Source organism: Trichosurus vulpecula, chromosome 3 (genome assembly GCF_011100635.1).
Source record: "Trichosurus vulpecula isolate mTriVul1 chromosome 3, mTriVul1.pri, whole genome shotgun sequence".
NCBI lineage: Eukaryota > Metazoa > Chordata > Mammalia > Diprotodontia > Phalangeridae > Trichosurus > Trichosurus vulpecula.
This window is the reverse complement of record NC_050575.1, coordinates 346078534-346090677: the sequence shown is the minus strand read 5'-3', so window position 1 is coordinate 346090677 and position 12144 is coordinate 346078534. Positions and strand designations below refer to the sequence as shown.

Here is a 12144-nt window from a genome sequence, read left to right as displayed (position 1 = left end):
GGAGGTGGTCCTTGACAAAAATCGTTACCAACTATTACATTTATCCTCATGTCCTCCTTCCCCTAACCACTATCACCAAACACATACCCTTTCTGTTTCCTTCTAAGAGCAGATTGACAAAGTCATCCATACTGAGCAGATAGGGGCTAAATGTATTCACCATCCCAGGAGGATTTGTATTTTCAAAAAGGAATTCGGGAAGGGCAATACTTAGAATTCTAAGTTCCTTGGCAGGTCAATGGGAGAGAGAGAGACTTTGGAGCTAGGAAGCCTTCCTAGTAATTCTTACACTACACCAAGTCAGCAACTACCTTCTCTGTTCCTGAGTAAAGAAATCTCTAGTCCAGGGCCCCTAGCAACTGATGGAATGTAGGATATTATGAGGGCAGGGGATTATGATGGTGGCTGAGGGTGGAATCTGGTGAGGCCAAGTCAGTGCTCCGAAAGTACTCCTTTGGCTTAAATCAGATCCATTTTGAGGATTCAGATGACAACAGAGGTCAAAGAGATTCTGAAGGCTAGGTATGATGAGGGTAAGGGTTGCCTGGCTGATCCAGTGTGTAATATCGATCCTCCAGTTCCAGAAGACCTAGGGATTTCTACGGTAAGAGAAATACTCTGGGCCATGACTACCCCTCCTCTGGTTATTCTCAGAGGTCTGACTGTAGGGTATCATTAAATAGGGGCAATCAGGGGCCTGGCGTTATCCAAATACATTTGATCTCCTGAAGGCCACTAAGGATGCTAGATAGGATGGCACGCTCTTCACACAGAAGGGAAATTTTGCCCTGAAATATCCCCTGACCTGCATGCTACTATACCTCACTATATACCTCACTGGGTGACTAGGTGGCACACTGGACAGTGTGCTCAGCTTGGAGTCAGGAAGATTCATCTTTTTGAGTTCAAATCCAGCCTCAGACACTTACTGACTGTGTGACCCTGGGCAAGTCACTTAACTCTGTTACCTTCATATGTAAAATGAGCTGGAGAAGGAAATGACAAACCGCTCCTGTATTCTTACCAAGAAAACCCCAAATGGGGTCACAAAGAGTCAGATATGACTGAAAATGCTGATGGAACAACAATATATATGCCTGATTGATCTCTTTGAAGCCTTATTGGCATTTCTACCTTACTAGGTTTTTGTGACACTGCACTCTCCTGGTTCTCCTCCCTACCTATCTGGTCTATCCTCAAACTCTGCTAGATCTTTGTTCAGGTCATACCCATTAACCATGAGGGTCCCCAGAGACTCCATCCCTGATCTCTGTGCTCTCTCTCTCTCTCTCCCCACCATTTCCCTTGGGGATCTCATCATTTCCCATGGATTCCTATCTCTGGCTCCTCAGCTCCCCTGACTTCCTTCCAGTCTCAGCTAAAGTTCCATCTTCAACAAGAGGCTTTTTCCCAGGCTTCAATCTTAATCCCTTCCCTCTGAGATTCTCTCCAACATATCTCTGTATGTATCCTATTTGTACAAAACCGTCTGCATGTTGTCTTCCCCTTTAGACTGTGAGCTCCTTGAGAGCAGGGTCTGTCTTTTGCCTTCTTTTCAGAGCTTAGCACAGTGCCTAGCGCACAGTAGGCATCCAATAAGTAAATGCTCGTTGACTGACTTGTTGGGAGTCTGGCATCTTTCACAGTTTCCTGGGCTCAGGGTCAGCTCTCAAAAACAAAACATGGTAAAACCAGCAAAGTTGTTCCATGATACCTACTGCCTCACTTTTCCGTGTTCATCTTCCATTTCTACGGGTTTCACTTACCTTTCAACACCCCCCCCGCCCCCGCTCATTACTCCTACCAAGTGACCATAGGATTCAGAACTCAAAAGGACCCTAAAAAAATCATCTTAGAAAAGGGGTGCTTAGCCTGAGGTCCATGAACTTGATTTTATATATAAACACATATCTGTATATGTTCACATATACATGCATATGCATATGTATGTGTTGTGTACGTGTATACATGTATATTTTATTTATTTATGTGTGTGTGTGTGTGTGTGTGTGTGTGTGTGTGTGTGTGTGTGTGTGTAGAGTCATCACTTCCACATCATGGGGGCTAGTGGCTCAGCGTCCCCACGATCTGGAAAACACATGTAAAATTTTTTAGCCCTCCTTTCATACCAGAGAAGATGTCTGAATTATTATGGTATTAGAAGAGAAAACATGTTTTGGTATATAATACTATACATATATTTCATACATTTCTGAGTTTCTAAATGTTTTATGTGTCATCTGCTGGCCTTCGTGGGTTGTCTGCAGCTTCCACAAAACTCCTCCCAAATTTCCATTTAATTTCTTATGCTGACCTGAAATATATCGAGACTGTGATGGGGAAAGTCATGATGTGGAAGGGATAACTGCATATGTATATGTCTGTGTATATGTATGGGCATGTGCATATGTATATGCAGGTAGTAAGTAACAATGGCCAGATTTGCCTCCAAATTCAGGGTGTTCTTTCCTATCAGCAGCCTGAAAAGACCTGCTGAAAAGATAGCAGGGACTCATGTGTGTCTCCTCACAACAGCAGGGTGGGGGCCATATGTCTTCCCTCCTCACAACAGGTGGGTAGGACCAGGTCTGTTCCCTCATAAAAGAAGGGTGGGGACCACAGGTTGGCCTCCTCCCAACTAAGAGGGTGAGGGCCTCCTCACACCAGAAGATCCCTCATGGAGGGGCCATGTCTCTTCCATCCTCTGTACCCCCCATGGCACACAGTGTAGGGCTGACCTCATGTTGCTAGAGGTCATAGACTCACAGAATTTTAGAGCTGGAAAGAGGCTTTAGAGATCACTTTAGGCCAGTTCTCTCATTTTATAGATGAGGAAATCAGAGAAGGAAGAGTGACTTCTCTAAGGTCACGCAGTGACAGAGCAGGGAGGGACTAGAACCCAGGTCTCCTCACTCCTCTGCTCTAGTACTTATAGTTTAAGGGAAACTAAGAAAGCCCAACCTCCCAGTCATCATCACCCCCATCCCATTCCACACCCCGCCCCCCATTGGTCTGTTTCCAGGTCTGAAACTGTAGCTCAGAACTTTGTTCCTTAGCCTGTCCACTTTTAAAAAGCACAAATCTCCCCAAGAGGGACAGCACTTTTGGTGTCAATGAGCTGATTAGAGATTTTTCCTTCCGGACAGATGGGTGTGAAATCATGGACGAGAGGCTAGGGGCAAGTGAGGAAGGAGGCCCTGTGGTATTTCTTTAAAACTGTGCCCAGTTCATCAGATCTCTCTCTCTCTCTCTCTCTCTCTCTCCCTCTCTCTCTCTCTGGTCTCTCTCCTCTCGTCATCCTCTCTCTCTCTCTCTCTCTCTCGCCCTCTCTCTCCCTCTCTCCTCACGCTCTCTCTCTCTCTCCCTCTCTCTGTCTCGTTCTCTTCTTCTCTCTCTCATGCACTCCCTCTCTCAGTCTACCCATCCCTCATGGGTGCCTCTCTCGCACTCTCTCTCTCTCTCTCTCTCCCCACTTCACTGGCTGCTCTTGCAGGACTTGCCATATGTGACCCAAGACTCCTCCTATGACTTCCTAGAGGACAGTGGGGCCAATGTGGAGAGCAGCCCCCAAGAGGAAGTGAAGCAGATCTTGGCCATGGAGCCTCTCCCCTCGAAGCCGGCTCCAGGCAAAGGGCCGGCAGGCGACGAGCCCGAGCCTTCAGCAGGGCTCCGGGAGGAAGCGCCAGAGCGCAGCACCGACATGGATCTGGAGAAGGTGAGGATGGAGTTTGAACTGACCAGGTTGAAGTGCCTGCACGAAGAGAACGAACGTCAGCGGCAACACGAGGAGACCATGGAGCAGCTGCACCTGCAGGCACCTCCTCGGCTGGTAGGTGTCGGAAAGGGATCCTGGGGTCCTGTGGGAGAATCTGCACGCGCTATATCCATCCTCCGCTCGTGGGGCTCAAGTGTCAGGCCGAACACTTCCTATAGATCACAGGTGCGGTGATCATAGGGTTAAGAATTGGAGGGGAGCCTTTGAGGTCATGCAATTCACGCCCCTTATTTTGCAGATGAGGAAGCAGAGGTCCAGGGAGCTTAGGGACTTTCCTAAAGTCACACAGGTTGGTGAGAAATCCAGAATATGAACCCAGGTCTCTTACCCCTAATTTAGGGACAGAAAGTCAACAAGAATTCCTTCCGCTGTCGTTGTGCTGGCCTTTTAGCATTGTTCTGATGCTGGGAATACAAAGAAGGGCAAAAAACATGATTCGTACCCTCAAGAAGCTTACAGTCATTTGAATGGGGAGACAACATGTAAATAATTTGACATACAAGAAACATCCAGTGCAAATGGAAGGTAATATCAGAGTTCTTTCCAGTGTGACCTTAGACAAGTCACTCCCCTCCCTGGGCCTTGGTTTCCATACCTGTGAAAGACAACACTAATTCTAGGTCATCCAGTTTTTGTTTGAACCTTTCCAGTCATGGGAGTTCATCACTTCTGGGTGTTGCCCATTGTTAGACAGGTGGACAGTTCTGTTACAAAGTTCTTCCTTTTATTGGGGGAAAACTTGTTTCTAATTAGTCCTGATTCTAACCTTTGGAGATAAAGAATCAGTTTGATGAAATTCCCATGTGATAATCTTTTAAATATCATGCCCCCTCCAATCCTCTTCAAGTTAAAAAACCCGAATTCACTCAATAGTTACTTTTGTCTAGACATACTGTAGTTTATTGATGTAATTCAAGTAATTTTTAATCAATATCTTTCATGAAATGGGATATCCAAAGTTGTAAGTAATTCTTTAGTAGTGTTCAGACTAATGGAATATCTGAGAGCCCTCCCTACCCCTTGGATCTGGAACACTACATTACTTTCAGTAGAACCTACAATCACATTAGCTTGTTCAATAGCCAATCACATTGCTGGCTCACATTGAATTGGTAGTCTTTTGAATTGCCATCATGCCAGGTCTCCTGCTTTCTTTTCGTAGGCAACTGATTTTGTGACGTGAAATACCAGATTTTCTGTCCCATACTTCAAGGAACTATGATTGCAACAATGTGGAAACTCCTTCCACAGACAAAAATCACAACCCCTCTAGTGGATGGAGTTTAAGAACTGCTGCGACTAAATGAGCCTCCCCAGACTAGGCTAGACTCAACCTTGGACAGCAGTCTTTTACTCCTCCCATACCCAAAGGCTTAATTCACCTTGGTGGTGGTACCTGCCAGTCTTTATGTTCTGCCGACCTGGACTTTGAAGCTGTATTAACTCTGTTTTGGAGGCTGTATTAACCCTGTTAATCCATCATAATTCTGCTACTCTCCCTCATCTTGGAATAGAGGTGGCCCTAAGTTCTAGAAAGCTAATGCCAGGGTTTCACAGTTCTGGCAGGGCCTACCATTTTGAAAATATTTCAAGTAAGGGTCACATTAACGGTCAGCTTAGCTACTAAGGAGGTTCAGCACCAGACTGGCCACCAATTAAAGAGTAGTTGTTGTTTCCAACCACAGCAACCCACAAAGACCATCTACTAAGGTGTAGGGGCAATTGTGATCTGTGTTGGTCGTTAGAATATCCACATGAAGGAAATTATGGATCTTTGAAAATATTGAGGCTTGCTACTGCTACTCCTCCTCCTCCTATTTATTATTATTATTATTATTATTATCAATTTTGGCCAATTGTAGCTCATCAAAACTTCTGCATTCTGATTCTATCTATTAGCTCTATGAACTATAACCCCAGTTTTATCTCATCCATAGATTTAATAAATATGCCTTTTTATGTGCTTTCAAGTTATTCATACAAAAGTTGAATAAGGCAGGATGAGTTCAGAGTTCTGTGGCATACTATTTAAAGCTCATCCTGAACTTGATATGGATCCATTAATGACACTATTTGGGTACAGTTTAATTTTCTCCCGAATCATTCCTCAGTGTTTCTATCAGTGACAGATTTCCGGGCTTGCAGGAACCGTGGGACTGACATAGGACTTTTATAGGTCTTTACAGAAGGAAAAAAAGTCAGAAATAACAAGGCTCGCCAATGTGCCCACAAAACAGCCCATGCTCAGTCTTGTCCTACAATTCTCCCAAGAGATAGTTAAGTACGAGGTTGAGTATGGTGGCAGATAAATCATTGTACAAAGAACTCCAATCCCATTAGCTTTTTGAGTATCCATTCCTGGCTTATATAGAGTTAGTGGTCTTCTGAACTGATGCCAAACCAGGCTTCTCTCATTCTGTTCTTATGCAATTGATTTTGGCCTCTACCCTCTAGAAGGTTAGAGTCAAATCATCAGACATCAGTGACACTGATTCCTGAAGGTAGGATACAGAGATAGGTGGCTGGGTCTGAGAAAGGTCAGTGGAGAGGAGGTGGCCCCACCCTCCCAGATTCAAGGTGAAGGCAGAGTGGGGGGGTTGTTGGAGCCATAGCCATGGAAGTCCTGTGTCCAGAGTAGGCAGAATCCTTCAGCTATCCCAGTGACCTGAGGCTGGGTTAAGTTTCAACCTCTTTTTTCCCCCTACAGTTCCCAGGAGGATTCCAAGACCTCCTGCTCCCCCAGAATCAATTTGCCATGTTCCTGTATTGCTTCATCTTCATTCACGTCATCTACGTCACCAAAGAGATGATTTTCTTCCTCTTCACCAAACATTACCTCTTCTGCATTGCTGCCATTCTGCTCTGTTTGATTAAAACCTTGTGGTCTTATGTCCCCGTGCCCCCCTGCTCTACCCACCTGATGGTCCACCATGGAAACTTAACTTTCAAGTAGGCAAAGTTGTCCTCCCTTTTCCTATCCTGATTCCTACCTTTCTGGTATTCTCTCTCATTCTCAGGCACCAGGCAATTCCACCACTCTCAAACATGTTCTGAAGAAAGGGATAAACCTTTGTTCCTGTGCTCTCTCTCACATGCTCCTCTCATTTTGAAAGGGAATTCATTTTGTTCCTTGATAAAGGAATTTCATATACCAACTAACAGGTAGAAAAGCTGTTTTGGAGGGGAGGGGGCCTTTCAAAAATCAGTATCACCTCCAAGATCAGTATCAGCTGTTTTGGAGGGGAGGCGGCCTCCTGAGATCAATCAACTCCAAGTGGGGAGATGGGAAATGATCTGTGGCCCAACCCATGACCACTAACCTAACCCACTTTTCTATGGAGTCAGAATATGCAGGATTCTTTTTTACTATTACCTGGAAGTAGACACATTATTATTAGAAAGCTTCTCTCAAAGATCCGTTAAGCTAGGGCCCTGAGTTGAGACCCTGTGCAAAAACAATGATGGCCATAGACCATGGCAGCCAGACTGACAAGAACATAATAGATGGACAGGCAATCATAAAATATAGACCCGTAAAGGATCTTCATCTTGTCCCAGGTGGTCTCATTAGCGCTCATAGATTCTGACCTACAATGGAGAGAGGCCTGGGCATCTATGCCTGCGGTCTCCAAACTTTAAGTAGCAATCCCCCCCCCTCCTATTTTATACTTTTCATGAAATGATCTGTGCAAATAATTTCCTTAGCTTGTATTTTATTCAAATAAAGCTAAGAATTTATTCAATGTTTATGGCACAAAAATCTTAAATATCCAATAAAATCAAATAGCACAACATACACAGGAATTTATTGATAGATTAAATTCTTCACAATTTCCTTAATTATAAAAAATAGCCACAATAATAATACTATAGTGGTCTGGCATAATAGAGAAGCAAGCTTCAAGATTAAGAAGACCTGAGTTCAAGTCCCAGGCATGACGCAGGGGTTGTGTGACCCTGGCCAAGTCTCTTAACTTCTCTGTGCCCCAGGCAACTCTCTGGAAGTTGCAGGTGTAGATCAGAAGGCATTTCCTCTACAGGAGTTCCTTATACCAATGAAATGACAAGTCTAGTCTAATAATAGTATAGTTACCCCATCCACATCATGGGGCCTGGGGGCAGAGCACCCCCACAATCTGGAAAATCTGAGTAAAAATTTTTGGCCCTCCCTTAGTACCCAAGAAGAAGTCTGAATTTTTTCTTTTACTTTTATGAGATATTTACAATACCTTATTGTAAAATTTGGAGTATTTGGTAATAGGCTCTGTGCCATCTGCTGGCTTTCATGTGTCATCTGCAGTTTCCACAAAACTCCCCCAAAATTCCCGTTTAATTCTTCTGCTGACACACGATATATAGAAACCGTGATGGGAAAAGTCGTGATGTGGAAAGGAAAATTGTGTTACTAATATGACGGGTAGGCTTATCTTTTGGTGTAATTTCTCAAAACCTGCTGTCATCTGTCACTAATGACAGTGCTACTCCTAATTCTTTTTCAATCATGATTCAAGACCTATTTTGTCTTTATTGTATTTTTTTATATTACATATGCAGCAGGAAACTTTCATACAACTAAGACATTATGAATGGTAGTGAAATTTGTGTCATTTAGACAATCCCAAGAACTCTTTACATGTAGACAAAGCCTAATGATACTTTTCAGGTTCAAATTCTCATTTCAAACCTACGGCACAAATCTGTTGACTGTTTCTACTCACAGAGGCGGCTAGGTGGACTAGAGAGAGGGAAGCACTTCAAATAAGGAAGACCTGAGTTCAAATCTTTCCTCAGACACTTAAGACTTGTGGGCCCCCGGGCAAATTGCTTACCCTTTGTATATCTGTTTCTTCATCTGTAGAAACAAGGATAATAGCAGTGACTTCACTGGGTCATTGTGATAATAAATGAGTTACCGTATGTAAAGAGCTTTGAAAACCTTAAGGCACTATGTATATATGGATATATAGCTGTATTTCCAGATAAAAATTAAATGTGTTATATTTGTCCATAGCAAATGGATTCCTTATTCATTCTTATCATCTAGATCTTTAAAATCAAATCAGAATTGTTTCTGTAGATTAGTCAATTGACTAAGAAGCAAATCTTTACTTTCTTTTGGGTATTTTAAAAATTAGGAAATATTTTTAAAATGATAAATGTGTATTATTCAAAGCTCTTTTCCATAAATGTGTAGCTACTTTTTCTTTCTGAATCAGTATATGAGTCGAACACCTTTCATTAATTTATTTGGAGCACTTAGATATTTTGGATCTGGTGAACAGCAAGATGGAAGAGTAGTCACTTTCTAAAGACTTTTTCAATCCCACAGTCTCAAAAAGAAAGAGATATCATGAGTCAGATCTAGAAAAATTACCTCTGATTCCATAAGATTAGATAGCAGGACCACCCCCTCTTAAACATACACATGAGGTTAAACACCCCATAAATTAACACCAGAGAACCCTATTGTTTAGAACTCCCATTCAGTGCCTTTTCCCCACCCCTGCCACAGCCAACTCAAATTTTCCAGCTTTTGACTGGGTACCCGGCCATAGGGTATGGATAATCCCCATGGCTACAGTTGAGCTGACCAAACATGCTTACCCCTACCAAGAAGGATGACCTTGGGCAAGTCATTTAATTTCTCTTGGTCTCATTTTCCTCATCTCTAAAATGAGGCAGTTGTACTCAAATGCCTCTGAGGTTCCCTTCCAGCTCTAAATCTATTATGTTATGGTCCTGTGATATGTAAGGGGAAGGGAGAATCAGGTGGGCTAAAAAATTACCAATGAAAGCAGCTTGGCTCGGACTCATAGTATATGAGAAGATAAAGAACAGAAAAGACTTTTAAAACGAGATGAGTAAAATCCCAAAGAGAAGCCAAAGTATATTAAACATAAAGCAAATGAACCAATAATGCCCATTGAAAGAATCTTATTACTTCCCTAGAGATTGTGAAATCACAGAAACTTCAGAATGGTTCAAAAGAGAAAATTCATAAAAGAGATTAGTAGTGAGTTTAAGGAAGAAATTATAACTCATATTGAATGCAGGATAACAAAACAGAGTAGGAAAAATTGAATATATGGAGAATTTCTCCAAAGAAATAGAAGCTATGTGAGAGAAGATGACAGATTTGGAACATAAAAGTACTAAGGTGGCGGAAAATTCAGCAGAAGAGAAGTGAATGGCAACATTAAAAATAGCAATTTAGAGTGCTTTGTTGTTAGATCATTTCATTGTATCCGATTCTTCCTGACCCTATTTAGAGTTTTCTTGCCAAAGATACTGGAGTAGTTTGCCACTTCCTTCTCCATCTCATTTTATAGATGAAGAATTAATGCAAACAGGGTTAAGCGACTTGCCCAGAGTCATAAAGCTAGCGTTTGAGGCCAGATTCGAACTCAGGAAACTAAGTCTTCCTGACTCCAGGCCCAGCCCTTCATTGACCACACCTAGCTGCCAATTGAGAGCGCTCAGTTTTAAACTAAATAATCCACCAAACATGGACGATTCTGGGAAGATGGTGGAATAAAACAGGAAATATCAGGCTTTCCAAATTTCTCCCACAAACAAGACAGTACATTGCCTCAAAGTGAACTTTGAGTGCCACAAATAATTAAAAGTTGGGGTAAAGCAGTTATCCTTCTAAGACAACTTGGGAGGATCTCAGGAAAGACCCTATCTCCAGAGGCAGAAGTATGGCCCTGATAGAAGTGTGAACACCTCAAGGCAGACTCTGCTGAATCAACAAACAAACCCCGGGGGGGATTGGGGGAGGGTGGCAGCCTTTGCTTTAAGAACTTTTACTTCCTGGTCAGTGTGAGGGTCAGATAGTTGAGTGAGGGAAGATTGAAGGACCTTCTGCTATCTTGGGATGCCAGGGACAATTGTACTAACCAGATATGGTCCCAGGCTGTGGCTGTGGGAGAGGATGAGTGAGAACATACACAGTGAGTGCAGTAGCAGAAGGGTGGGGACCCTGCCAGCTATGGGCACTTTCAGGAGAATAGAGTCCCTGGTTTCATTTCTAGGACAGAGGAATGAGCTGAAGTTTGCAGCCTCAGGAGGGACCACAAGGAACAAGACTATTTGTGGTAACACTGTGGCTGGGGGTCTCTAGCTGTGGCTCAAGGGTGGAGAGGAATGCCCAAGGTAGGGTTCCCAGACAGAGCTTAGAAAATAATGTTAAAAAAAAAAACCCTGAAGCCTGAGCCATCATCCCCCCCATACCTCAGGATTAGAACCTGACTATAATAATAAGCTGCTAAAAAAAAAAAAAAACTGAGTAAGCAAAGGAAAAAGAACCCAACCATACATATCTGCTATGGGGATAGAGAAGATGTAGGTTCATAATCAGAAGAAGATAGTGAAGTTTTAAAAAGCCACTCCTACCTCAAAAAAAAATGTCAAATGGTCACAAGCTCAAGAAGAGTTCTTGGAAGACCTTACAAAGGACTCTAAAAATCAAATAAGAGAGGTTGAGGAAAAAGTAGAGGAAAAATAAGAGCAACCTAAGAAAATCAGAAAAATTATGAAAACAAAGTCAACCAATTGAAAAAAGAGATCCAAAAATTTAAGGAAGAAAATAACTCAAGAGCTAGAAATGGGCAAGGAGAAGTTAATGACATGACACACCAAGAAATAAAAAACACAATCAAAAAAATTAAAAAATAGAAGACAATGTGAAGCATCTCATTAGAAAAACAACTAGAGGGGGCGGAGCCAAGATGGCGGCTGGAAAGCAGGGACTTGCGGCTTAAGATCTGAGTCAGGTCCAGGTTAGTGGTTCTTGGGGAAGGAGGAGTGCTGGTGTGGTAGAGTTGGCTGTATAGAAATAGCTCTGAAAACAATGGCGCATCCCCTCAAGTTTGGAACAAAGTACTCTTTACTCTACAAGCATTCATACCCTCCTGAAAAACTCAAGGGTCAAGTAAGTTGGCTGGGAACATGGCCAGGCAGTGAAAACAGACTCAGATTCAGTCTCAGACTTTGGAATCTTTCTTTGGTGTCAAAGAAGACCAAAACATACAGCCAGAAGAAGTCAACAAAGTCAAAGAGCCTACATCAAAAGCCTCCAAGAAAAGCATGAACTGGTCTCAGGCCATGAAAGAGCTCAAAAAGGATTTGGAAAAGCAAGTTAGAGAAGTAGAGAAAAAACTGGGAAGAGAAATGAGAATGATGTGAGAAAACCATGAAAAACAAGTCAATGACTTGCTAAAGGAGACCCAGAAAAATGCTGAAAAAAATATTGAAGAAAACAACACCTTAAAAAATAGACTGACTCAAATGGCAAAAGAGCTCCAAAAAGCCAATGAGGAGAAGCATGCCTTGAAAGGCAGAATTACCCAAATGGAAAAGGAGGTCCA

At 42.7% G+C, this 12144-nt stretch overlaps 1 protein-coding gene across 1 annotated transcript; it reads left to right on the top strand.

Annotated features, from left to right (window-relative positions):
* The first annotated feature begins 487 nt into the window (after positions 1-487).
* TMEM247 (transmembrane protein 247) lies at positions 488-6728 on the top strand. The gene is made up of 3 exons (XM_036748645.1): positions 488-613; positions 3497-3829; positions 6483-6728. The coding sequence occupies exons 1-3, from the start codon at positions 488-490 to the stop codon at positions 6726-6728; spliced, it is 705 nt and encodes a 234-aa protein (XP_036604540.1).
* The last annotated feature ends 5416 nt before the right edge of the window (positions 6729-12144 follow it).

Bases quoted from the DNA above. Each gene is read 5' to 3' on its own strand.
- TMEM247 (XM_036748645.1), top strand. From the start codon at position 488: ATGACAACAGAGGTCAAAGAGATTCTGAAGGCTAGGTATGATGAGGGT. The intron at 614-3,496 runs ATACTCTGGGCC...CTCTTGCAGGAC, and splicing joins GGATTTCTACGGTAAGAGAA to TTGCCATATGTGACCCAAGA. The intron at 3,830-6,482 runs GTAGGTGTCGGA...TTCCCCCTACAG, and splicing joins TGCAGGCACCTCCTCGGCTG to TTCCCAGGAGGATTCCAAGA.